Consider the following 25,882-nt stretch of genomic DNA (forward strand, 5'->3'; position numbering starts at 1 on the left):
TTAAGTTTGCCCAGTAACCTTGGCATGGCCATAGCAAAGGAGCGGACTGGAATTGCATTAGTTCAACCGAATGGAAGGAAATTCTCCACATAGGGATCCCCATGGACGTTGAGGGAGCTATCAACACAGAAAATAGTCCACCTACTAAAGGCACCGAGATTGTGAGTCAGTTGGAGTCGTCGAAAAGCCATATCCAACAAACTAGACGGGCTTGCTGCACTTTTGAAGGAGGATTCATTTTCCTTTAATAGAGAACAATACAATGGGTTGTAGTCATTGATTTGGTGAAACAACTATTGCACAACCAAGCCAGATCTCCTATTATAGCGGGATTAGGATGATCTGATATCCTCATCGTTCCAACATTTCCCCCCCAAGCTGAAGCAAAGCCGTCTTCAGAGGTCAGCTTGGATACCATGTTCTAAAGAGCACCTGTAGAGAGAGCCTTAGTAAATACGTTTGTAAGTTGCTCATCACTATAGACATGGGGAATTTCAATTGTCTTATCTAGAATCTTCTCATGCACAAAGTGATACTATATGTTTTATCTATTCATGGAAAACTACATTTGAACCAATATGGATTGCGGCTTGATTATCACATAATTATTTCATAGGAGACTTACGGGCTCAAAATCCCAATTCTTGCACAACTAATCAAAGCCAAACCATTTCACTTGTAGTTAAGGCCACGGCTCTATATACGGCCCGGCCCCTGCAATGGACCTTACCACAACATTCTATTTTTCACTTTTCCAAGTGACTAAGTTGTCGCCTACAGAGGTGCAGAAACCTTTGGTTGATTTTCTATCCTTAAGGTTCCTAGCTCAATCCGCATCAGTATTATAATACTAGTATGACCATGCTTCTTCATTAGAATACCTGACTTGGACCAAGCTTGAGGTACCGAAGTATGCAATCTACAACTGCCATATATCCTTCAGTAGGATCCGCCTCTTAGGATCGTGTTATGCTTTGATACTATCTTTTAATGATGTTCATGTATAGAAGAGAGATAAAAGAAGGCAAGAGGAACATTCAATAGATAAGGACGAGAATAATCCCTCGGAAGCTTACATATATGGTAGTAAATCCCCAATTAATATCATTACCTTTGGGGGAAGATTCATTTTTCTTTAATAGAGCAATACAGTAACTCATAATAGGGGTGTGCTATCGGGCCGGTTTTACCTAGGAATCGGAGTGGACCGCCCAAAAAATAAGGTTGGGAACCAATTCCCGGTGGAATCAGTTGGGGATCAAGTTCCAAATTTTTGGAATAAGTTGAAATTGGTTTGGGAATAAATTTCGAGTGAATACCCACCTAGGAATTAGACCGAACAGCTTTGTTTTGGAACAAGTTTTAGAATAGGTTTTATAAGTTAAAAAGCCAAAATCCTAATTTCTTTTTCCGTAAATTCTAACCTCAGCACCCCTTCCTTGAGACTCCTCACCAATCTTCTATTTTCCCCTAAATTTTTATGGATGAATGGGAAATGAAACTTTAAATTTATGTTATATGTTACGTGTTTGAACTTTTTATTGTTTATAATTATATGTGACTATGTGTTCATCTTATGAGTTGTTATTGGTGAATAGGGATTTCGAGTTTTCATCTTTTGAATCATTTTATTGCTTATAACCTCATATGATTTTGTCGTAAAAAAAAAAAAAAAAAAAAAAAAAAAAAAGTTTTGGGGTAGATCTTAGAACCAAACTGGAAAACAAGGTAAGTTCTAGAACCGAATCCAAGCAAATAAGGTAGGTTCTGGAACCTGCAAATCAATTATAAAGTTCTAGAACACCAACCCACCTCTAACTTACTGTCATTGGGTTATAGTCATTAATTTAATAATCACAGTGTACAACCTAGTCAGATCTCCTACTATAATGGGATTAGGACGATTTATGTTCACCGAATGGGTGTGGAGTCGGTCCGGCCCTAAATGGAAGTTTTTTTTTAGCCTTTAGCTAGCTGATTCGATTCATCCTTTTAGGAGTCAGCGGACAAGCCAATTGAATGTTGTGGATTAGAGCCAACGAAATATGACAGTGGAGAATTTCCCAACCTAATCCTATTATTTTTCTTCTAGGTGAAGATTTGAGACCCTGAGGGACTACTCTGGGAAAATGCAAAAAAGTTGAGGACCTAAAGCTCATTTTGCATTTCTTCCCTTCTTTTTCGGTTTTCTCAGAATCCGGCATCTGCACTCGTTACGTTCATTCAGACCGTATGAGCTTGATTTTCAGTTACGGATATTACCGCCAAAACAAGGGGAAAAAAAAAAATTTAGTTACGGAAAAATAAGAAATGTAAAATGAGAAAAACACGATATTCGGGGATCTTTGCTCGCAGTTTCGTCTCCGACTGAGGATTCCGTTTCGGCCCACCTTCGTTGCCCATAAATTCCCGGATTCCACCACCGTCCAAACCAGACATTGTCTCTCTGCGTGCGTGTGCCTGTGTCTGTCTGCGAGAGAGAGAGAGAGAGAGGGGGCTACCATGGCGGGTGCTTTTTGCGGTGGCAAGTTGGTGAGTGTGTTCGGCGCGAGCCAACTCGGGAGCTCGAGGCGGTTCGTGCTGAGATCTGGCAAGACGAGCTTTGAACGTCGCGTTCTCGCGCTGAAACTGAGAGCCTCCTACTCGGCCTACGTCGAAACTAGGCCGCCTCCGCCGCCACTGGTACGTCTCTGTGCCTCTGGCCGGGCTCATCGAGCAGAAAAGATTAGATACCGTTTTGTTCCGAATGTGAGAAAACAAATGAGGAACCGAACCCATTCGTGGGTGGAGAGTCCCTCCCTTAGGAGTCAAGAGTTCGAAACCGCAGTTGCTAGCGATTTAAGTAGGGACCTGGTGGTGGGTTGCCGGGCTAGTTTCCTCCGAAGTATAGGAGCCCGGTCCTCAGGAGCCATTCGGGCATGGGGTCCATAGTAGAGTCCTCAGTTACAAAAAAAAATAAAAAATAAATGAGGAACCAAATTTTGTGGGAAAGGCTTTTGAAATGTGTACTGTCCTGATTGAAGAGAACAGTAATTTGTGTAGGAATCTAATGTGGATAGGTTTTTTTTTTTTTTTTTTTTTTTTAAGGCTAGTTCCTTATGTCTTGCCACCTGTTGATTAAAAAACGGAACTTCATTTGTTTAGGAATCTACTGTGCGTCAGGAGAAACTCGGCGGCAACCAGAATGCATTAGCTTGTCCCATATGTTTTGAGCCGCTAACGTTCACTGGCGATCCAGTGTTGTCTGTGTAAGTCGTGTGGATTTTAAGACGGTTCGCCCCATGTATGTCTTTTTGCTGTTTTCATCATCCCGTCGTGCTTCTGCTACAGGAATTCTGCATCCGGGTCTACTTTGCAGTGTGGCACCTGTAAGAAGGCCTATGTGGGAAATGAAACGCATTTTGATCTTACAACAACCGGTGGAACCAAGGAATATGGTGAACCCGTGCCCTTTGCTAGCGAGCTTTTCAGGTGCGACAAGTTATTTATTGGAGCCAACTGATCTATTGGGTAAAAATTGACAATGTCGCCTCCAGTGGCATTATCTGGTTGGATTTGCTATAAGTCATGGGTCATTTGGGTCATGCGCCACTGATCTAATTTTGCATCAGGACTCCTTGGTATCGTATCTGTACGAGAGGGGATGGCGTCAATATTTTGAAAGTTTGCTTGGTTCTCCGGGTCCAGAGAAAGAGGTTCATTCAACTCTTCTATTTTTTACTCCTGTCGCTTCGTGTATGCTTGTCACTGCCATTTGTTACAGAACCGGTTTGGGTGTTGCTGTTATGATGAATCCCCTGCGAGACTTGTTCTATTGCAAGGGATAGCCATCCAGGAAATGATTTTCTTAGAGAAAAGTGGTTACCCACCAGGAAAAATTGCTAAAAAGATATCTAAGCCATCAAACAAATGTACATTTGACTCGATGTCGTTGAACTTAGGCTGGAGCTAGGTATCTAATGCGTGCGGTGCCCCTCTCTGTTCCCTTCGTGTGGAGCTACTGACCATGAGATTTTGACTGCAGTTTGAATTGATTATGGGATTCCTCAAGACAGTATTGGGAGGAAATATTATCGATGCAAGTTGCGGGAGCGGTCTGTTTTCAAGACTATTTGCCAAGAGTGGACTGTTCTCTCGCGTTATTGCTCTGGACTACTCCGAAAATATGTTGAAGCAGTGTTATGAGTTCATTCAGCAGGAGGAGAATTTTCCAGAAGAGTGAGGAAACTGACTCTTACTCTGCTCAAATAACGATCGACACTTGTATCTTTTGCTGCGGTGTTGTTAGGAAATTTGTCTTAGATTGTTATTGTCTTGATGAATTACCCTAAGCGAGCCAGTTCTGACTAAGCTTTCTGCTTGTAGGAACTTCGCATTGGTCAGAGCCGACATCTCTAGACTTCCTTTTGCTTCGAGTTCTATTGATGCTGTGCATGCTGGTGCTGCTTTACATTGTTGGCCTTCGCCATCAACGGCAGTGAGTACTTTGGTTCTTTACGGTTTCTGTTCCCCATGAGTTGTCTAGATCAATAGAAACGGTGAATATATATAACATCGGTCTTGTTCTGGATGCTTAATTCCAAACTTTGCATAAAATTGTCAAAATGGCATGGCTCCAGTTTCTTCAAATTTGGCAACAATTAATGTTTGCCGCGCACATAAGTAGAACTTTTAGGAGGGAAGCTTTATTCACTCTATGCACTTCACTGATCCTAACTTTGAAAGCATCACTTGGTTTAAAATCTCTTCGATCTTTGTCATATGCTCACATTTCATTATGCGGTGGTTCTTTCTCAGATTGCTGAAATAAGTCGAGTTTTACGGCCAGGCGGAGTTTTGGTCGCGACCACACTGTTGCTTGATGGTCCTTTTGCATTGTTTCCTCTTCTGAGGCCTTTAAGCCAGGTACTTGGTTTTGGCTCATGTCCTGTCCCTCTGTTCAGCTCTGCATCTCTAAAAGTACAGGTTTTCTCTACTGTTATGCACAGTTCGACACTATTTGTCGGAGCAGAAGGCGGGTTTTGTTTCCATCCATTTCTCACGAAACTAAAGGACTAAATTTTCGACATCTTGATCTATAGAATGGGACACGCATGCTTCCTTTGTCTTGGGGAATACAATGGCATTTGTTGAGCCAATCAATGCCAAATCATCATTTTCATCTCTCTCGGTGCAGATTTCAACTCAACTAAGTGGCAGCCACATATTCCGATCTGAAGGCGAGCTAGAAGGTCTTTGCAGAACCTGTGGGCTGATCGGTGTTAAATTTGTGAGGAACAAGCGATTCGTCATGATCTCCGCTTCCAAACCCAGCTGAGATTCTGGATGCGGGTTCATCAATTACTTTGAATAAATGGAGCAAACAAAACAGTCCACTTCTTATTGTTTAAAACATAGGATGATATGGTAAAGGTTGCCCTCTTAATTTATGATTTGCAAATACCGCCTGGTTCGACGGTTCATGGATGAATTGAAAGACAGATTCATTGCTCCTGCAGTGTCTTTGCTTTTGGGTTCTCAAACTTGACTCTTTGAGAAAGGACTTCTCACTTTGAAATACATTTTCGCTGTCCCGTCATTTTGAAGTTGTTGAAGAACAACAGAACGGTTCTTTCCTTATAAATGATGATGCACGACTGTCGAAAGAAATCAGCCGTCCATTTGGCTGGGGTTGCATAGCTGCTAAAGAGCACAGTTCACATCCACAAATTCATTAAATGTAGCTACTCTAATCTCTACACTAACCTCTCCCTCTGTACAAAACAAAACTCTTGCAAGGTCTCTGCTTGTCGATTGTAGCTACAGAAGTTTCATATGAGTATACCTATGAAAACCTTTCCTACCTCCATGAAGTTCCGCATTGAAGATTTTCAATTTCAAAAATGATACTGGCTTCAGCTAGCTGCGTTGTGTGACTACTTGCCCAGATTAGAGAACGTCAATTGACGGTAAAGCAACATCTTTTCGTCACCATCCTCAATATCAGTGGAATCCTCCCCCTCGTAATGAACATCGATGACGCTCCTCTCCCTACCATAAATGTCTGGTCCGTCAACCAGATCATCGGTACCAACTCCACTGGGGGACATGTCATCCAAGTTTAACTGTTGCATCTCTGATTCTATTAGAGCCTCCATCCGAGCCCGCTCTCTATCTCATGGGTATGTGCAGTAGAGGAACAAGTAGATGACGCAGCAGAGAGACACGGGAATGCCTATAGCTGTGTACAGTGCCCTGGCCAGCGAGGCTACATTCTCTCTATCAGTCTCGATCTCCTGCGGTTCAGTAGATCCTCTGGGAAGTTCTTTGTAACCATACACATTCTGAGCTAGTATTCCAACTATAGGAGGAGCAAATGATGATAGTATGGCCTCAAACGATCGGTCCAGGGCATAGACACTTGTTCGGGATTTCTCAGGGACTATTTCTGTAAAAATAGGACTGCAATGAAAAGACCGGAGTCAGTATTGATTTTGCAATCTTCAGGAAGTAATGTAACAATTGAATATAGGGGTGAGCATGGTCCGGGTTGGGCCGGTCCACCCCCTAACCCTAGGACCAACCCGGCATAGTGATGGTCCTCAATTTTTGGGATCGAGGATCGACCCTATTGAGTTTGGGACCGAGGACCGGACTCACCCAATAGGTTCAGTCCGGTTACAGGGTTAATCCAAGACCAACTAATAATTTTTTATTTCATTTTTTGTATTCCTTAAAAAAGTGATTGGAGACTGGATTGATCTAATGAGTTTAGTCCGGTTTCAAAGTCAACCCATGACTAACCAATAATTTTTTATTTTATTTTTTGTACTCCTTGAACGGGCAACCAATAACCGTACTGACCAAATGGGTTTGATGATGAGTAAGGTCAGCTAAAAAAGGCAAGCGGTGAGGGTCAAGTAGGGTGAGTGTCAAACAGAATGTGCATCGAATGTCAAGTGGGGAGTAACAAGCCAAGCAAGCATTGAGTGGTGAGCGACACGAGTGACCCAAAGCGAGCGAGGTGAGTGTCGAGGCGAGTGTCGAGTGGTCGGCAGAGAAGTTGTTTCGATTTTAGCAAATTGAAGACTAAGAGGACAAATAAGACAAAAGAGAATGAAGATTAAAGGAGGATACCATAATGTGCCTTTTTGGACGCTATGAGGACTCCTCACAAAAACATTTTCCTCATTTGTAAATTATAACTATTGACGCCGTAAAAAACATTAAAAACCTAAGTTACTAAATAATAATGTAAAATTACTTGAACTCCTCACTAAAGAGCTATTTAATATTGTTGACGCTGTTTATTTTAAGGTTTTTTCTATAAAAAAAAATTATAAATAATATTATATATATAGTCAGGGTGTCACGCCCGATCCTCGGACACGCACCTATCTTTCACCTGGTCAATTAATAGCGACATCCCATAATGCATCACCAACTCTTTCATTTTCATACGTATGCAAAAGCAAGTATAAAAATCCCCAGACAATAAAACAATGGAATAAAAAAGTAGGACTAAAAACTCAAACTTGAAAACTAACCCACTTATATGCATATATAACAATTCAGTCATATATATACATATACAAGCCACACTAGAAAGTCGGTTTCTACTCAAACAGGTTCAACGAAAACAAGTCATTCAACAGGAGTGGGGTCTCAATCCTCATCAGGATCATACTCTGGATCATCCTCGAGGTCCTCCTCCGACTCCTCTTCAAGTTCTTCTTCCGGTTCCTCTTCTGGTTCTCCTCCAGGCTCTTCCTCCCATTCCTCATCATGTTCAACCATCTCTCCTTCTTCATCACTCTAGTTAGCGCTTTTAGATGAGTACATTGGAGAGTCAGAGTCATCCTCGAGATTAGGATCCTTTGCATCCACCATTGATTCATTTTTATGGTCTACTATACCCTTTCCAAAAGCAGTTTCCCGAATGAACCGGGGTACATCAAATTCTGGCACAAAACCCTCCCTTCGCCCGTCATGATAATGGCGATACCATGATCAATACTTATAGGGCACCTTATCGGGTTCATTCATATCAACCCAGACGGTTGACTTCACTAGCACATATTCTAGTCATTCGAGGTGGGGGTGTATCAGGAAGTGGTATCCTATCTCGGTGATCTCTTCAAGTATACCAAAATGCATGGGAAGATGAGGAGGTGAAGGTGCTGCCATCTAGGGACCTGAAATGTTGTCCCACAACGAGGTGAGACTACATCTCAGGAAGTTCTACCCCCTAAGACCCGATTAGGAAGCTAATATGTCCTAAAGGCTGCCTAAACACAACACGAGTTAGAGGACTTACATTGACCTTAGTTCCATCCTGCAAATCAATGTCATTTACAGATGCCTCAAATCACAACAATCAATCGATTCACAGCATCAAATCAAATCATTGATCAATCGACCTAGTCGATTACATGTCACCACAACCTTCCCCCGGTCGGTACATTTAATACTATTTATAAAGTCTGACCTTAGTTTAGGACTGCTCACCCAAAGCTGAAAATAAATAGTATAACTCACCCAAAGCTGATAATATAGTATATTGTATATATGCTCACCCAAAGCTGATTGATTAGGCCCCCCAGGCCATTAGAGTATACTATATATGCTCGCCCAAAGCTGATAATACGTTGCTCACCCAAAGCTAATACTATGATATACTATTTATATACTCGCCCAAAGCTAATAATAAATTGCTCGCCCAAAGCTAATAGATTAGGGCCCCCAGGCTAAGATAGTATACCATTTTCATCATATAATAATTCATCATTTTTATCATACCCGATAAAAATAGCCGTGAGTACATGGTCGGCTTTAGCCAAAATACAGTATTTTTACCCTTGAAAATCCCACCATTTATATGGTCTACCAAAATATTTTTTGCGTTATAAACTAACGCTCGGTTAATTTCCAATTAATTACCAAAATTGATTAATTTAGGAATAAAATCCTAAAAACACAATTAAATCAATTCAGCACAAATTACAGCTCAAATAAATAAACAGACTGCACCACAATAATCAGCATAAAATTTTGGTTGTCGGCTATCCCAGCCTAATTTATGGAAAATAAATAAATAAATAAATAAATAATTACGAAAATATTAAATAAATGCAATAAATCCAATTTAGGCCCGTAATGCCTAATTGGACAACGAAATTGACCTTAAAAATTTCTGAGACTCGTTCAATAAATAATAACATGAGTCTACTTACTAATGTCACTAACCATTTGCCTAACATGCATTGATAAAGCACTAATTTAATTACTCTATTCAAATATATCCATCTAATCACACTTAATTAAATCTAAACAATCCATAAACATCATTAGTCTACTAAGCAGGATTTAATGAACAAAACTCACTTGTTTAACGAGCGGGTCGGTTCAAATTGACGGGAACCTCGCCAGGGTCGATTCTTCTCAAAGAGGGCCAATCTTTCGGGGTCGGAATCAACCTCAAAACGAGCCTTGAAGCTATTGCAATACCCACAAATTAGCTTATGTTTTGAGCTGCAAAACAGGGGGAAACAAGCTAGTTAAGGGCGGTAAGGCTCGGGAAAGGTAGCGGGGGTGGTCTCGAGTCCAAACAAGGGCAAACCGGAGGCGGAGGGAGCTCCGGCGGGGTCACAAATGGGACAACACCCCGGACGCACGGACAGAGGCTGGAACGGCAATGGCTGGACGTGACGAGGCGAACGGGTGCGGATGGCGCTCGCAGCGGTGGCGCACGGACACAACAATGGTGGCTGCGTGCAACGGTGTGGATGGCTTCAACGGCTCTAGTGGCTTCCTTGGCTATTGCTAGTGTGCGAAAATGGAGTGGAGGAAGGCAAGAGAGGTGGCCGGTTGGCTTGTGGAGGAAGAGAGGGAGACAAAGGCTCCACATGCCTTCATATTCCTAGTCTTTGTCCCCTTTGACCATCCATGGCCACCAGCTGCTCCTTGGCTGTCAATGAGCCACCAAAGCATACCCAACAACCCTTGAAATGGTCTATTTTGGCTAGGCATGGGGGAGCTACGAATTTGCTTGCCATTTCCTCCAATTTGACACTTGTTCCTACTTGTGTCATGAATCGGCCTCAATAAATTCAATCGATGTAACATCAGTCATCTTGGCATTTTTCCTCAGCCATTTGATCAATCTTGAATTTTAATTGTGCGATCAAAAACGGTCCCGACCTTTTTCTAACAAAAACGATCCTATGCCGACTTTTTCCCAAAAAGTCTTGAGTTGCGAAAAATCTTCTAGACTAAGTCGATGCTCCTAGAATTTAGTGTGACATGACGAAATCTTCAATTTCTGAAATCGGATTCAAATTCGTGATTAATTTCACTCAGGCTCGTTTTTAGCGTAACTTAGGCTACCGGATAGTTTTCAAAAATTTTAGTGCAAATGACCTATGATCGATTTTCTTCGAGCCAAAATGAATCCACTCGACACATTGACGACTCTTGGTTGTCGTGAAAATCTCGAGGATTCAAATACGGACACATGGTACCAAAATGATAGAAAAATCAGTCAAGTGCTAGTCCAAGATAATTTTCCAATTTAATGGTGTCACCCACGATTAGCCACACATCTCAGTCGAACCGATTTATCTCTAATTTCAAATCGATTTTATACTGTGCCGCAATAGCCTCTAAAGATGAGCACGGTCGAGAAGTCGATTCCTAGTCGAATTCTCAAGTCTATCTCAGTCGAACCGATCTTCCTTAAATAGTCTAGTTATCTCGAGAGTGATCAGCTCTGAGAACAGCCCTATAGGCATGTTGATGAAATGTCCAATTTATTCAATAGAAAACAAGATTGAAAATTTGGGATGTCACATAAGGTTGGTTTGGGTTGGACCAACCCGGAACTCTCAAGACCGGGAACCAACTTGCACAGTGCTGGTCCATGAATTTTAGGACCAAGGACCGACTCACTCTCCTTGGGAATCGGACTATGACCGGCAGGGTTGGGCTGGTCTAGGGTCGGTTTAGGGTTGACCTTAGACCGATGCTCACCCCTAATTGAATACACACCGCTCACCTTCCAAAATTTTTAGAAATTAGATATTCATAATGCTATTTCAATGTATGATGATAAAGCAGCATTGAATTCTTTCAGACTATTACATAAACTGAAATACAAGTTTCTAAATTCCGAGCAATAAAACTAAAACAAACTTCCAATGCTGCCCCGTCACTACTGTTCCTTTAAATTGTAAGAGCATTGCCTGCATCCTCTCAAAAGACAAATCACACCTGTGCTTTAAGCATCTCTCGAGAAATTCAGGTATGAAATGACAACCTACTGCATTTATATAATATTTCTATATAAATTCAATCAAATAGTTAAGCAGTTCTATGCTCCGTAACTTATGTAAAAGAAAGAAGAAGACTGATTTGGAACTTAATTTGTTTGTTGCTGGAGCGTTCCATGATATGCAAAAAGCCCACAATGAACAAAACTAAGCCATGGACAAACGCAGTGGATGAATCATTTGGAAGAGACAGCAAAAGTATTGCTGCGAGTGGGACAGCTGATGCTTTGAGCTTATCGTGCCAAAATTATTCTTCCAAAGTTTGGTAGACATCTGGAAAGAAAATCTCCCATTTTACCTCCAAAAAGTCCCCCAAGGGAACCGGCAATCACGAAGAGTGCTCTGAGAAATGCAGTTTTATTATGTGAGAACCCAACAAGCTCTAACCACATTATCGCAAATGGCAAAGCTGACCAGGGGAATAAACCCATTATGGAATGATGGAATCTTTATCACCAATTTTGCTTCTTGAAGCGAGTCTTTCACTTGTGAGTAGTACGATTTTTTTTAAGTTTGCCTAGTAACCTTTGCATAGCCATCAGCTAAATGTGGATCTCTCGCTAAGGAGTAGACTAGAATTGCATAAGTTCAACCAACTAGAAGGAAATTCTCCACATAGGGATCCCCATGGACATTGAGGGAGCTATCAACACAAAAAATAGTCCACCTACTAAGGCACCGAGATTGGTAGTCAGTTGTAGTCATCGAAAAGCCATATCCAACAAACTAGACGGGCTTGCTGCACTTTTGAAGGAGGATTCATTTTCCTTTAATAGAGGACAATACAATGGGTTATAGTCATTGATTTGGTAAATACAACTATTGCACAACCAAGCCGGATCTCCTATTTTAGCAAGATCAGGATGATCTTGTCAAGAAAAAAAAAAGCACCGCCTCTCTCTCTCTGGAATTCTCCAAATTTCTCTCTCTCTACTCCAGATTTTCTCTCTAGAGAATTCCTCAACTGCAATTGCTGATAGATAATCAGAAAGTTGTAATAAAATAATAATAGGAAGAGTGTGGAAGGCGGTTCATTGACCGACCTTACGCCCTATAAATAGGGCTCTTGTCCATGGAGAGTAGCGTGGTAAAGAGTCTTGTCTGTGAAGTGTGTGGAGTGCGTACGTGAGGTGTGTGGGTGTGTGTAGGGGTCTTGTGTAGTGTAAGTGTAGGGTGATGGAGATTGAGTGGGTGTGTGTAGAGTTGTGTTCATGTGTGGTTTGTAAAGTGAGTGGGTGAGCAAGTAAAGTGAGTAGTGATAGTATAGAGAGTTTGTAATATTATTTATAAAAAGAGTAATTATTTTACTTGTACATCCACTTGCTTCTCTACAATTGGTATCAGAGCAGGTTGTTGAAGGCCGTGCAAAGACAGTGGTCGGGGACCATTTTATGTGAGTAGGCAATCAGGGATTGTCGAGCCAAGGAGTGAAGAAGCGAAGGACGTCGGAGTTCTGCCAATGCACAATCTAGGATTGTGAAGTCGGTTGGTCTGGGACCAGGCTTACTTGGTATAGTGCGAGGCATTATACTCAAGTCACGATGGCAGATTTCTCGAGTTCAGTAAGTGGCATCAAGAAGCTCAATAACTCAAATTATAATAATTGGAGTACCCGCATATAATATTACTTGCTAGGTCAAGATTTGTGGGATATTGTTGGCGGGAGCAACACCACCCCACCCACGAATGATAGCGAATTAAGAAAATGGAATATAAAATCAGGTAAGGCTCTTTACATTCTTGCCGTTACTATTGAAGATGAATCATTGCAACACATAAAGAGTGCGACGACCTCGAAGGAGGCCTGGGATAACTTGGCGATGTTGTTTGCGAGGACAAACGATGCCAAGTTACAATGCCTGGAGAACGAGCTCCTCTCAATCTCGCAACAAAGTATGACAGTGAGTCAATACTTTTCTAAAGTTAAATCTATTTGCGAAGAAATTTTAAAATTAGATCCCGAGAATGTCATCTCTTAGACAAGAATGAGAAGAATAATAATTCACAGGTTAAGGCCAGAATATAATGGTATTGTTACAGCCACCCGTGGATGGGCAAATGAGCCAACTCTAACAGAGTTGGAGAATATATTGGCCAACTAAGAAGCCTTAGATAAACAAATTTCTAAGGTCACAATTAAGGAGGATGAAAGTGCCCTCTTCAGTAACAAAAGAGGGTTCAAGGGCTAGAATAGAAATAGAGCAGGTGCAAGAGATGGCAAACCATGGAAAAAGTCATGGAGAATGGCAAAAGCGAATAGAAGGAACTAGACCTCAGCTAGGGGGAGCTTGTCGAGACTGCAATAAGGACGACAATGAAGAAAAGAAGAATAGAAGGCGTAATGGATGTTGTTACACGTGTGGCAAAGTAGGTCACTTTGCCAGGGATTGTCGATTCAAAAGAGTTGAAGGAAACGTTGCGGCATCTAAGGAAAATGATAGCGAAGAAGAGTGGGATTTCCAAGCATCCTTTGCAGTGGAGGAACAAGAAGAGCTTGCAAGCTCCTCCATCATAGAGTTAGAAGATGTGATGGCCCTTATCACGGTAAGTGATAAATTGATTGATTATGATGCAGATTGGATAGTTGACTCGGGGTGTTCAAATCACATGACCGGAAATCAAGGCAAGCTATCAAACATGTGTGAGTACAAAGGTGGACAAGTAGTTGTCACCGCAGACAACTCAAGGTTGTCGATTACCCATGTTGGCCAAACAATGATAACACCTTGATTCAGTTTGCATCAAGTTGAACTGAAAAATGTGTACCATGTGCCAGGAATGAAGAAGAATCTATTGTCTGTGGCACAACTTACAAACTCAGGCAATTATGTGGTGTTCGGTCCTAGAGACATTAAGGTGTACAACAATTTGAAATCTACTGGTATACCAATAATGGAAGGGCGTCGATTAGAGTTTTTCTATGTGATGTCAGCTCATACGGCATACGTGAACAAAACTCGAAAGAGTGAAACACCCGATTTGTGGCATGCACGGCTTGGGCACGTGAGCTACCATAAATTAAAGGTGATGATGAAGAAAGGTATGCTAAAAGGTCTCCCCCACTTGGAAGTCCAAGAAGACGTCATCTGCGCCGGATGCCAATATGGGAAGGCACATCAGCTTCTATACGAGGAGTCCGCATTCAAAGCTAGGATGCCTCTCGAGCTTATCCACTCAAATGTATTTGGACCAGTGAAGCAACTGTCGGTCAAAGGATCAAATTACATGATAACATTCACCAATGATTTCTCCAGGTATGTCTGGGTCGACTTCATGAAAGAAAAATCCAAGGCATTAAACAAATTTAAGGAGTTTAAAGCAAAAGTAGAATATGAAGTAGGCAAGAAAATACTATGCATTCGCATGGATAATGGGGGAGAATATAAGTTAGATGACTTTACAAAATTTCTTCAAGAATGGAAGATACGTCGACAATTTACTTGCCCAAATATGCCCCAACAAAATGGAGTTGCTAAAAGAAAGAATCGACATTTGGCGAAGACATGCTGGAGTATGTTGCATGCAAAGAATGTTCCACCCAAGTTTTGAGCTGAGTGTATGAAGACGGTAGCGCACGTGATCAACAAACTACCTCAAGAAAAGCTTGGCTTTATGTCACCTTATGAGAAGTTGTGGAATTGCAAGCCCACGGTAAGTCACTTGAGAATACTTGGGTGTGTATGTTATGCATTCATGCCAGACCATCTTCGCAACAAGTTCGATAAAAAGGTAGTTCATTGCATATTCGTGGGCTATGATGATCAAAGAAAAGGATGGAAGTGTTGTGACCCTACAACAGGGAGGTGTTACACTTCCAGAAATGTGGTGTTCGGCGAACTATCATCTTGGTGGACATCACAACCTAATTCAAAACAAGTTGAAGAAGAGATTCGTGAAGGAATGGAAGAAAATGACGAGATTGATAAGGGCCAGCCAATTGAAGAAGGAAATGATAATGTAATTGGAAGAAAAGAAGTCAGAGCATAGTCACCAGAAAAATCAAAGAGACCATGGCGAATTGGTGTACATTCGAGAACTACAGAAGAGCTTAGACCAAGTCAGATGGAAGAACTTGAAGAACGGGAACCTCAAGTTAAGAGATCAACAAGACAAAGAAGACCAAATCCCAAATATGCAAATGCGGCACTGACCGAAGATGTCGGAGTAGTTGAGCCGTCCACATATGAGGAAGCCTCGCAAGGCGTGGAATGGAGGAAAGCTATGGAGGAAGAGATACAAGCACTAAGAAAGAACGAAACAAGGGACTTAGTGTCGAGACCTAAAGAGGTACGTCCTATATCTTGCAAATGGGTTTATAAACTTAAAACTCGACCAAATGGGTCAATAGAAAGATATAAGGCATGACTAGTTGCTTGAGGATTCTCTCAAAAGTATGGCCTAGATTATGATGAGACCTTTAGTCCAAAGAGCAAAGATCACTACGGTTCGAGTCTTACTAGCACTTGCAGCAAGCAAGTCGTGGAAATTATGGCAAATGGATGTGAAGAATGCCTTCTTACATGGAGAACTAGATCGAGGTATATACATGGAGCAGCCAGATGGTTTCAAAAGTAAGATTCATCCAGATTATGTTTGTAAGTTAAAGAAAGCCCTCTATGGCTTAAAACAAGCCCTGAGAGCATGGTACGGGAAGATTGCTGAATTTTTTGTACAAAGTGGTTACTTTGTAGCCCCAGTGGACTCGAGCTTGTTTATGAAGGCAGAAGATGGCAAGCTTGCAATAGTACTAATCTAAGTGGATGATCTAATTGTCACTGGAGATAATGAAGAGGAGATATGCCAAATCATAACTAACCTCTCAGTACGGTTTCAAATGAAAGAGCTTGGAGAATTAAAACATTTCCTGGGACTCGAGATTGAGAAGACAAATGAAGGATTATTCCTATGTTAGCAAAAGTATGCACGAGGCCTCCTAGACAAGTTCGGGATGCTTGATTGCAAACCTATATCTACTCCAATTGATGGAAATGTAAAGTTATGTGCAATTGAAGGACGAGAATTGGAAGACTCAACTATGTACAGGCAATTGGTGGGTAGCCTTATTTACCTAACCATAACACGGCTTGATATTGCCTTTGCAAAGGGGAGTAGCAAGCCGATTCATGGAGAAGTCATGAAAGCCCCACTTAGATGCAAAGTGCATACTAAGGTATGTAAGGGTACATTTGATTTTGGGCTTCGTATAAGAAAGAAGCATCATGTGAAATTGTAGGCCATTGCGATGTTGACTTTGCTGGAGATCGTGACACGCGGAGAATCCAGTTTTCCATGCAAGGACCAAGCATATAGAAGTGCACTATCATTTCCTATAGGAAAAAGTATTACAAGGCGAGATAAAGATGGAGTATGCCAAAACAGATGATCAAGTTGCAGACATCTTCACCAAAGGTCTTGGAGCTGTAAAATTTGAAGAGTTTCGAAGGCAACTTGGTATGATCACAATGTCCATGCTAAGAGAGAGTAGTCGGTGAGGGGGAGTGTGAGAAAAAAAAAAAGCACTGCCTCTCTCTCTGGAATTCTCCAGATTTATCTCACTCTCTACTCCTCCAGATTTTTCTCGCTAGAGAATTCCTCAGATGTAATTGCTAATAGATAATCAGAAAGTTGTAATAAAATAATAATAGGAAGAGTGTGGAAGGCAATTCATTGACCGACTTTATGCCCTATAAATAGGGCTCTTGTCCATGGAGAGTAGCGTGGTAGAGAGTCTTGTGTGTGAAGTGTGTGGAGTGCGTACGGGAGGTGTGTGGATGTGTGTAGGGGTCTTGTGTAGTGTAAGTGTACGGTGATAGAGATTGAGTGGGTGTGTGCAGAGTTGTGTTCGTGTGTAATTTGTAAAGTGGGTGGGTGAGCAAGTAAAGTGAGTAGTGATAGTATAGAGAGTTTGTAATATTGTTTATAAAAAGAGTAATTATTTTACTTGCACATCCACTTGCTTCTCTACAGATGTCACATCCTCATCATTCCAACAGTCCCCATCCAAGATGAAGCAAAGCCATCCTCAAAGGTCAGCTTGGATACCAAGTTCTGGAGAGCACCTTTAGAGGGAGTCTTAGTAAATATGTTTGTAAGTTGCTCATCACTATGGACATGGGGAGTTTCTATTGTCTTATTTAGTATCTTCTCATGCATAAAGTGACAATCGACTTCTATATGTTTTATCTATTCATGGAAACTAAATCTGAACCAATATGGATTGTAGCTTGATTATCACATAATTACTTCATAGGAGACTTACGGGCTCAAAATCCCAATTCTTGCACAACTAATCAAAGCCAAACCATTTCACTTGTAGTTAAGGCCACGGCTCTATATATGGCCCCTGCACTGGACCTTACCACAACAATTTGTTTTTCACTTTTCCAAGTGACTAAGTTGTCACCTACAAAGGTGCAGAAACCTTTGGTTGATTTCCTATCCTTAAGGTTCCTAGCTCAATCCGCATCAGTATTATAATACTAGTATGACCATGTTTCTTCATCAGAAAACCTGATTTGGACCAGGCTTGAGGTACCGAAGTATGCAATCTACAAGTGTCATATGTCCTTTAGTAGGATCCGCCTCTTAGGATCGTGTTGATACTATCTTTTAATGATGTTCATGTATAGAAGAGAGATAAAAGAAGGCAAGAGGAATATTCAATAGATAAGGAAGTTCAAACGACCAAGAGAATAATCCCTTGGAAGCTTACATCCATGGTAGTAAATCCCCAATTAATATTGTTACCTTTGGGGGAAGATTTATTTTTCTTTAATAGAGCAATACAATAACTCATAATAGGGGTGTGCTATCAGACCGGTTTTACCCAGGAATCGGAGCGGACGCCCAAAAGATAAGTTTGAAAACCAATTCTTGTTGGAATCAGTTGGGGACCAAGTTCCAAATTTTTGGAATCAGTTGAAATCGGTGTGGGAATAGATTTCGAGTGAATACCCACCTAGGAATCAGACCGAACCGCTTTGTTTCGGAACGGATTTCATAATAGGTTTTATAAGTTAAAAAGCCAGAGCCCTAATTTCTTTTTCCATAAATTCTAACCTCAGCACTCCTTCCTCGAAACTCCTTGCCAATCTTCTTTCTTCCCCTAAATTTTTATGGATGAATGGGAAATGAAGCTTTAAATGCATGTTATATGTTACGTGTTTGAACTTTTTATTGTTTGTAATTATACGTGACTATGTGCTCATCTTATGAGTTGTTATTGGTGAATAGGGATTTCGATTGTTCATCTTTTGAATCATTTTATTGCTTATAACCTCATATGATTTTGTTGTAAAAAAATGAACAAAAAAAAAAAGGTTTTGGGGTTGATCTTAGAACTAAACTGGAAAACAGGGTAAGTTCTGGAACCGAATCCAAGCAATAGGTTCTAGAATAAAAAAACTGCAAATCAATTATAAAGTTCTAGAACCTATCGGCTCAAGAACCAATCACCTCTAACTTACTCTCATTGGGTTATAGTCATTAATTTGATAATCACAGTGTACAACCTTGTCGATCTCCTTCTATAATGGGATTAGGACGATTTAGCATCCTTATATTTTCAACGATGGTTATGTTCATTGAATTGGGTGTGGAGTCGGTCCGGCCCTAAATGGAAGCTTTTTTTTTAGCCTTTAGATAGCTGATTGGATTCATCCGTTTTTACGAGTCTGCGGACAAGCCAATTGCATGTTGAGGATTAGAGCCAACGAAATATGACAGTGGAGAATTTCCCCACCTAATCCTATAAATTTTCTTCTAGGTGAAGATTTGAGACCCCGAGGGACTACTCTGGGAAATCGCAAAAAAAGTTGAGGACCTAAAGCTCATTTTGCATTTCCTCCCTTCTTTTTCGGTTTTCTCAGAATCCGGCGTTTGCACTCGTTCCGTTCATTCAGACCGTAAGAGCTTCGATTTTCAGTTACAAATATTACCGCCCAAACAAGGAAAAAAAAACACAGAATTTAGTTACGGAAAAATAAGAAATGTAAAATGAGAAAAACACGATATTCGGGGATCTTTGTCTCGCAGTTTCGTCTCCGACTGAGGATTCCGTTTCGGCCCACCTTCGTTGCCCATAAATTCCGGGATTCCACCACCGTCCAAACCAGACATTGTCTCTCTGCGTGCATGTGCCTGTGTCTGTCTGCGAGAGAGAGAGAGAGAGAGAGAGAGTCTACCATGGCGGGTGCTTTTTGCGGTGGCAACTTGGTGAGTGTGTTCAGCGCGAGCCAACTCGAGAGCTCGAGGCGGTTCGTGCTGAGATCCGGCGAGACGAGCTTTGAACGTCACGTTCTCGCGCCGAAACTGAGAGCCTCCTCCTCGGCCTACATCGAAACTAGGCCGCCTCCGCCGCCACTGGTATGTCTCTGTGATTGTAGGGGCGGACGTGTTCTGATTGTAGGAATCTACTTTGGATAGGTGTCGTGACCAATTTTTTTCGGGTGTAAACCACCTAGGGTTTAGCTAATGGATTGTTAAGCCTAGACTTAACTCGGGCTCTCCCAAGCCCATACCAATTCGCGACTTAGGTTTGAATTGTTAACATGCAATTGATTTTTAACTAGGAGTCGCCACTAATCTATTTTTGGTGGGTCGATTAGAAACCCTAGTAAAGTAACGGGAGATTTACTTTACTCCTACGAACCGAGACTAAGGGTACGGGGACTTGGTTACGTTAGATTTCTCTAACGCCCTTCGATACCTTTCTTTTTATTTTGAAAAACGTTTGGCAAGCAATTTGGATTGATTTTAAATCTATTTTTCTAACAGGTGAGATGTTCATGCAAAAGCGCAAACCACCAATTTAACACCCAAGAAAACAATTAAATAATGCAGGACTTACCTCAAAGCAACGAAAGCATCTGCCAGGTGTTAAATTAAAATCCACATCAACAATCCTAGATTTGGTTTCTAATTAACAACCAATTTATTTCTTTTCGTTTTCACTTATTAAATGAAAATATAGTCAATATGCAATGCAATGCTATTAATTTAATATGAAATGATATAGCATGGCAACATGACCTAAACTATAAGACATAAAAATTTTATGATCTCTTAATGAACATGCAATTGTTAAATATGCAATTTAAATTAACCAAAATGACTTCATTCTAATGACGTGCAATTTCTAATTAGAAATGAACCTAACAATAATCACTAAAATGACATGCATTTCGTGAACCTAATTCTATATGACATGCAAATGACATTTTTTATTTTAAAAATGCAATCTATCCTAGAAATTGCAACTAATTTATCCTAAGACAAATTTGATGAAATTTGAAATGATCTAGCTAGATTAAGATTCTATCTAATTTAAACTAGGGATTAAGTCATATTAAATCCTAATATAAACTAAGACATTATCTAAATCTAAAATGCAATTTATCTGAAAAAGATTATCTAAATTTAAAATGAAACATGCAATTCTAATTTAATATGCATAATGATTTTTTTGTGTTTTTCTTTAAAAAAATTCAAAATTAAAACTAACATGCAAAACTAACAACCTAAATGATTGCACTTTCTTTTTTTGGATTTTTTATTTAAAAATTCGAAATAAGGTTGCAATCCTAAATATGCAAGCTAACAACAAACCTAATCCTAATTAAGATTTTTTTGGATTTTTTTCTTTACGGAAATAAAATTGATTCAACCAACTTGACGATGGCAAATCAAACAAGATAAGATTGATATCCAAAAATTAGCGAATCATATCTCATGAGATCGGGTTGGCTAATTTTAAGTTAAATCGTGAATCGAATCTCGGGCTTAAGATTGGATTGTCGATTTTTGTAAGAGATTACGAGTCGGATTTCGGGCGCGAAAATCGGACTGTCAATCCCTAATTTGAATGGCACTTTCATGTTGGAATATCAGTCATGTATCAATGAATAATCACACTAAAAACAAACAAACTATAAACTATATAAAAATAATAAAGATAAAATAATATAAAAAAACTACCTAATCTGATTATTTTGTCTTTTCTGTTTTTATTTTCTTCCTTCCTTTCCACGCACAGCTGTGGCTCTCCAAGGGGAGCCGGCTAATCGGTTCGGCAAAGGAGGCTCCGGCCAAGGTGAACCAACGGTGGCAGCAACACAGGAGCCGAGCTAGGGAGGCTCGGGTCCGGACGGGCAGGGCCGGCGTTGGGCGGATCGGCGTCGGTGCTCGGCGGCGTGGGCGCGGCAGGCTTGGGCGTTGCGGGTCGTTGTTGGCGGACGAGCGAAGCAGCGGCGGGCAGAGAGCAAACCGGCTCGGCGGAGAGCTGGCGCGGGTTGCAGACGAGTTGAGGGCGAGATCGGCGTTCCGGCACGGCAGATCGGGCTCCGAGCGAGTGTAGAGACGGAGGCCGAGGGGGTCCAGCAGTTGCCGCGGGTGAGCGATGGCAGGAGGGAAACAGCAACAGCGTCGAACTCCAGTGATGCTACTGGGTCGCGGACAGAAGCGGCTTCTCTGCTACAATTGAGAAGGGGGTTGAACAGTTTCTGGCGAGGCGGCACGCGATGGTGTCTTCTTATCTCGGGTTGCTGCTCCGGTGCAGCAGATCGGGTAGTAGCAAAACAGGAGGCGCGGCAATGGCAGACGCGGTGACTGGCTCGGGTGCCGCGGAAGGGTGCTCGTGCTGGTCGAGGGGCAACGGCGTCAGGCGTCGTGGATCGGCAAGGCAGAGCGGCGAGCGTAAAGGAGCGAATCCGCTGGGGAAGAAGAACAGTGTTCTTCTTCTCCTCTTTTAATTCTTTTCTCTCTCTTCCTGTCACTCTCACGTCCTCTCCTTTTTCTCTTTTCACTTTTTCCTTTTGCTTTTTCCTCTTCCTCCACCAAAAGAAACCCTAGCGAAAAAAGCCCTCAAAAGCCTTCTCTTTTTTTTTTTCTCTTCGTACGCATCCTTTTATAGGCGAAACAAAACATGATCTTTTTTGTTAATATTTTCATCTCACGAATATCGCTTATAACCTCTTGATCACAAAAATCCTTATCCCAAAAATATTCTCCGCCGATTTCATCATCTATTGATAAAGATAAGATTACAATGCGATTTTTTTAATTTCCAAAATCATCATAATATCTCATCAAATCTTAAATTTTCACAAGATAATTAATTAAACATAACGACGGGCTTGGGTTAATTTTCTCCTTTCGTGGGCCTAGCCCAGCCTGCTAATTTAAAACCCAAAACCACTAATTCGACCCATCCGCCACCTATTCAATAAATAAATGTAAAAAAAAATGCAAATTAAAAAATAAATGCAATCTAAATCTATATGCTATGCAATTAATAAAATTAACCCATAATTTCCTATGCAATAAATAAATAAACTAAATCGTCAAAATTTAGGTGTCAACAATAGGTTTTTTTTTTTTTAAGGCTAGTTCCTTTTGTCTTGCCACCTGTTGATTAAAAAACGGAACTTCATTTGTTTGGGAATCTACTGTGCATAAGGAGAAACTCAACGGCAACCAGAATGCATTCGCTTGTCCCATATGTTTTGAGCCGCTAACGTTCACTGGCGATCCAGTGTTGTCTGTGTAAGTCGTGTGGATTTTAAGACGGTTCGCCCCATGTATGTCTTTTTGCTGTTTTCATCATCCCGTCGTGCTTCTGCCGCAGGAATTCTGCGTCCGGGTCTACTTTGCAGTGTTGCACCTGTAAGAAGGCCTATGTGGGCAATGAAACTCATTTTGATCTTACAACAACCGGTGGAACCAAGGAATATGGTGAACCCGTGCCCTTTGCTAGCGAGCTTTTCAGGTGCGACAAGTTATTTATTGGAGCCAACTGAGCTGTTGGGTAAAAATTGACAATGTCGCCTCCAGTGGCATTATCTGGTTGGATTTGCTATAAGTCATGGGTCATTTGGGTCATGCGCCACTGATCGAATTTTGCATCAGGACTCCATTGGTATCGTATCTGTACGAGAGGGGATGGCGTCAATATTTTGGAAGTTTGGCTGGTTCTCGGGGTCCAGAGAAAGAGGTTCATTCGACTCTTCTATTTTTTACTCCTGTCGCTTCGTGTATGCTTGTCACTGCCATTTGTTACAGAACTGGTTTGGGTGTTGCTGTTATGATGAATGCCCTGCGAGACTTGTTCTATTGCAAGGGATAGCCATCCAGGAAATGGTTTTCTTAGAGAAAAGTGGTTACCCACCAGGAAAAATTGCTAAAAAGATATCTAAGCCATCAAACAAATGTACATTTGACTCGATGTCGTTGAACTTAGGCTGGAGCTAAGTATCTAATGCGTGCAGTGCCCTCTCTGTTCCCTTCGTATAGAGCTACTGACCATGAGATTTTGACTGCAGTTTGAATTGATTATGGGATTCCTCAAGCCAGTATTGGGAGGAAACATTGTCGATGCAAGTTGCGGGAGCGGTCTGTTTTCAAGACTATTTGCCAAGAGTGGACTGTTCTCTCGCGTTATTGCTCTGGACTACTCCGAAAATATGTTGAAGCAGTGTTATGAGTTCATTCAGCAGGAGGAGAATTTTCCAGAAGAGTGAGGAAACGGACTATTACCCTGCTCAAATTACGATCGACACTTGTATCTTTTGCTGCGGTGTTGTTAGGAAATTTCTCTTAGATTGTTATTGTCTTGATGAATTACGATAAGAGAGCCAGTTCTGACTAAGCTTTCTGCTTGTAGGAACTTTGCATTGGTCAGAGCCGACATCTCTAGACTTCCTTTTGCTTCGAGTTCTATTGATGCTGTGCATGCTGGTGCTGCTTTACATTGTTGGCCTTCGCCATCAACGGCAGTGAGTACTTTGGTTCTTTACGGTTTCTGTTCCCCATGAGTTGTCTAGATCAATAGAAACGGTGAATATATATAACATCGGTCTTGTTCTGCATGCTTAATTCCAAACTTTGCGTAAAATTGTCAAAAGGGCATGGCTCCAGTTTCTTCAAATTTGGCAACGATTAATGTTTGCCGCGCACATAAGTAGAACTTTTTAGGAGGGAAGCTTTATTCACTCTATGCACTTCACTGATCCTAACTTTGAAAGCATCACTTGGTTTAAAATCTCTTAGATCTTTGTCATATGCTCACATTTCATTATGCGGTGGTTCTTTCTCAGATTGCTGAAATCAGTCGAGTTTTACGGCCAGGCGGAGTTTTCGTCGCGACTACATTCTTGCTTGATGGTCCTTTTGCATTGTTTCCTCTTCTGAGGCCTTTATGCCAGGTACTCGGTTTTGGCTCAAGTCCTGTCCTTCTGTTCACCTCTGCATCTCTAAAAGTACAGGTTTTCTCTACTGTTATGCACAGTTCGACACTACTTGTTGGAGCAGAAGGCCAGGTTTTGTTTCCAAACTAAGGAAGCGTTTGATAACACTTCTGTTCTCGAGAGTAATTTCTGATAAAAAATGACTTTTTTTTTATTCTGTTCTCGAGAACAATTCTAAGCATTTTAAGCTAACTGTCTAAAATTTCAATTCCCGGAATAGAATTGATAGAATTGTGTTTGATACCGTGCTTCAAAATTTCTACTCCAAATCATTTTCTTTTAATTTTTAAATAATTTTATTACTTTTTTTCCTTTTTTTTTTTTTTTTTTTCTCTCTCCTATTCTTCTTCTTCAAGTGGCCGGCCCTCGTCGGCCAAGCCAAATCTAACGAGACCGAGCCTCGCCGCCGGCCAGGCTAGCCTCACCGGGGCTGGGTGAGCCTCGCCGGTGGCTAGGCTTGCCTTTAGCGAGCTCGCCGGACTGTTTGCCGGCAACCGGCGGCGGTGGGCGGCAGATGGCGGACGGTGGCGGACGACAACCACGCCGGTGGGTGAAGAAGAAGAGAAATTTGTTATTGATTCTAAAATTGTTCCCGAGAATAAGAATCAACTTTTTTTTTATTCTTGATTTTGTTCCAAATTTACTTCTAGGAACAAAAAATAGAAATTTGTTCCTAGGAACAAAATTTTACCAAACACAATTCTGTTTCAAAATTACTCCTGGGAACAAAATAATAGAAATTGGCACTGTTTAGCCGGTTACCAGACAGGCCCTAAACGACTAAATTTTCCACATCTTGATCTATAGAATGGGACACGCATGCTTCCTTTGTCTTGGGGAATATGATGGCATTTGTCGAGCCAATCAATGCCAAATCATCATTTTCGTCTCTCTCGGTGCAGATTTCAACTCAACTAACTGGCAGCCACATATTCCTATCTGAAGGCGAGCTAGAAGGTCTTTGCAGAACCTGTGGGCTGATCGGCGTTAAATTTGTGAGGAACGAGCGATTCGTCATGATCTCCGCTTCCAAACCCAGCTGAGATTCCGGATGCAGGTTCATCGGTTACTTTGAATAAATGGAGCAAACAAAATAGTCCACTTCTTATTGTTTAAAGCATAGGATGATGATATGGTAAAGGGTGCCCTCTTAATTTATTTATTTGCAAATACCACCCGGATCGACGGTTCATGGATGAATTGAAAGACAGATTCATTGCTCCTGCAGTGTCTTTGCTTTTGGGTTCTCAAACTTGACTGTTTGAGAAAGGACTTTTCACTTCGAAATAACTTTTCGCTGTCCCGTCATTTTCAAGTTGTTGAAGAACAACGGAA

General features: G+C 41.2%; 1 protein-coding gene and 2 pseudogenes across 1 annotated transcript; 2 read left to right on the top strand and 1 right to left on the bottom strand.

The window, feature by feature from the left end:
- The first annotated feature begins 2,502 nt into the window (after positions 1-2,502).
- LOC104432083 lies at positions 2,503-5,317 on the top strand (annotated as a pseudogene).
- A 306-nt stretch (positions 5,318-5,623) lies between these two features.
- LOC104447936 lies at positions 5,624-12,022 on the bottom strand (annotated as a pseudogene).
- A 9,801-nt stretch (positions 12,023-21,823) lies between these two features.
- LOC104451434 (uncharacterized methyltransferase At1g78140, chloroplastic) lies at positions 21,824-25,638 on the top strand. Its single transcript, XM_039314239.1, has 8 exons — positions 21,824-22,033; positions 22,762-22,847; positions 22,930-23,070; positions 23,211-23,295; positions 23,624-23,817; positions 23,965-24,076; positions 24,398-24,505; positions 25,450-25,638. The coding sequence occupies exons 1-8, from the start codon at positions 21,824-21,826 to the stop codon at positions 25,588-25,590; spliced, it is 1,077 nt and encodes a 358-aa protein (XP_039170173.1). The 3' UTR covers positions 25,591-25,638.
- The last annotated feature ends 244 nt before the right edge of the window (positions 25,639-25,882 follow it).

The sequence above is a fragment of the Eucalyptus grandis genome, chromosome 6 (assembly GCF_016545825.1).
Source record: "Eucalyptus grandis isolate ANBG69807.140 chromosome 6, ASM1654582v1, whole genome shotgun sequence".
Taxonomy (NCBI): Eukaryota; Viridiplantae; Streptophyta; class Magnoliopsida; order Myrtales; family Myrtaceae; genus Eucalyptus; species Eucalyptus grandis.

Coding starts and splice junctions, on each gene's coding strand:
- LOC104451434 (XM_039314239.1), top strand. CDS start 21,824: ATGGTGTCTTCTTATCTCGGGTTGCTGCTCCGGTGCAGCAGATCGGGT. Junction 22,034..22,761: donor CGCTGGGGAAGAAGAACAGT/GTTCTTCTTCTC, acceptor ACTGTGCATAAG/GAGAAACTCAACGGCAACCA. Junction 24,077..24,397: donor GGCCTTCGCCATCAACGGCA/GTGAGTACTTTG, acceptor GTTCTTTCTCAG/ATTGCTGAAATCAGTCGAGT.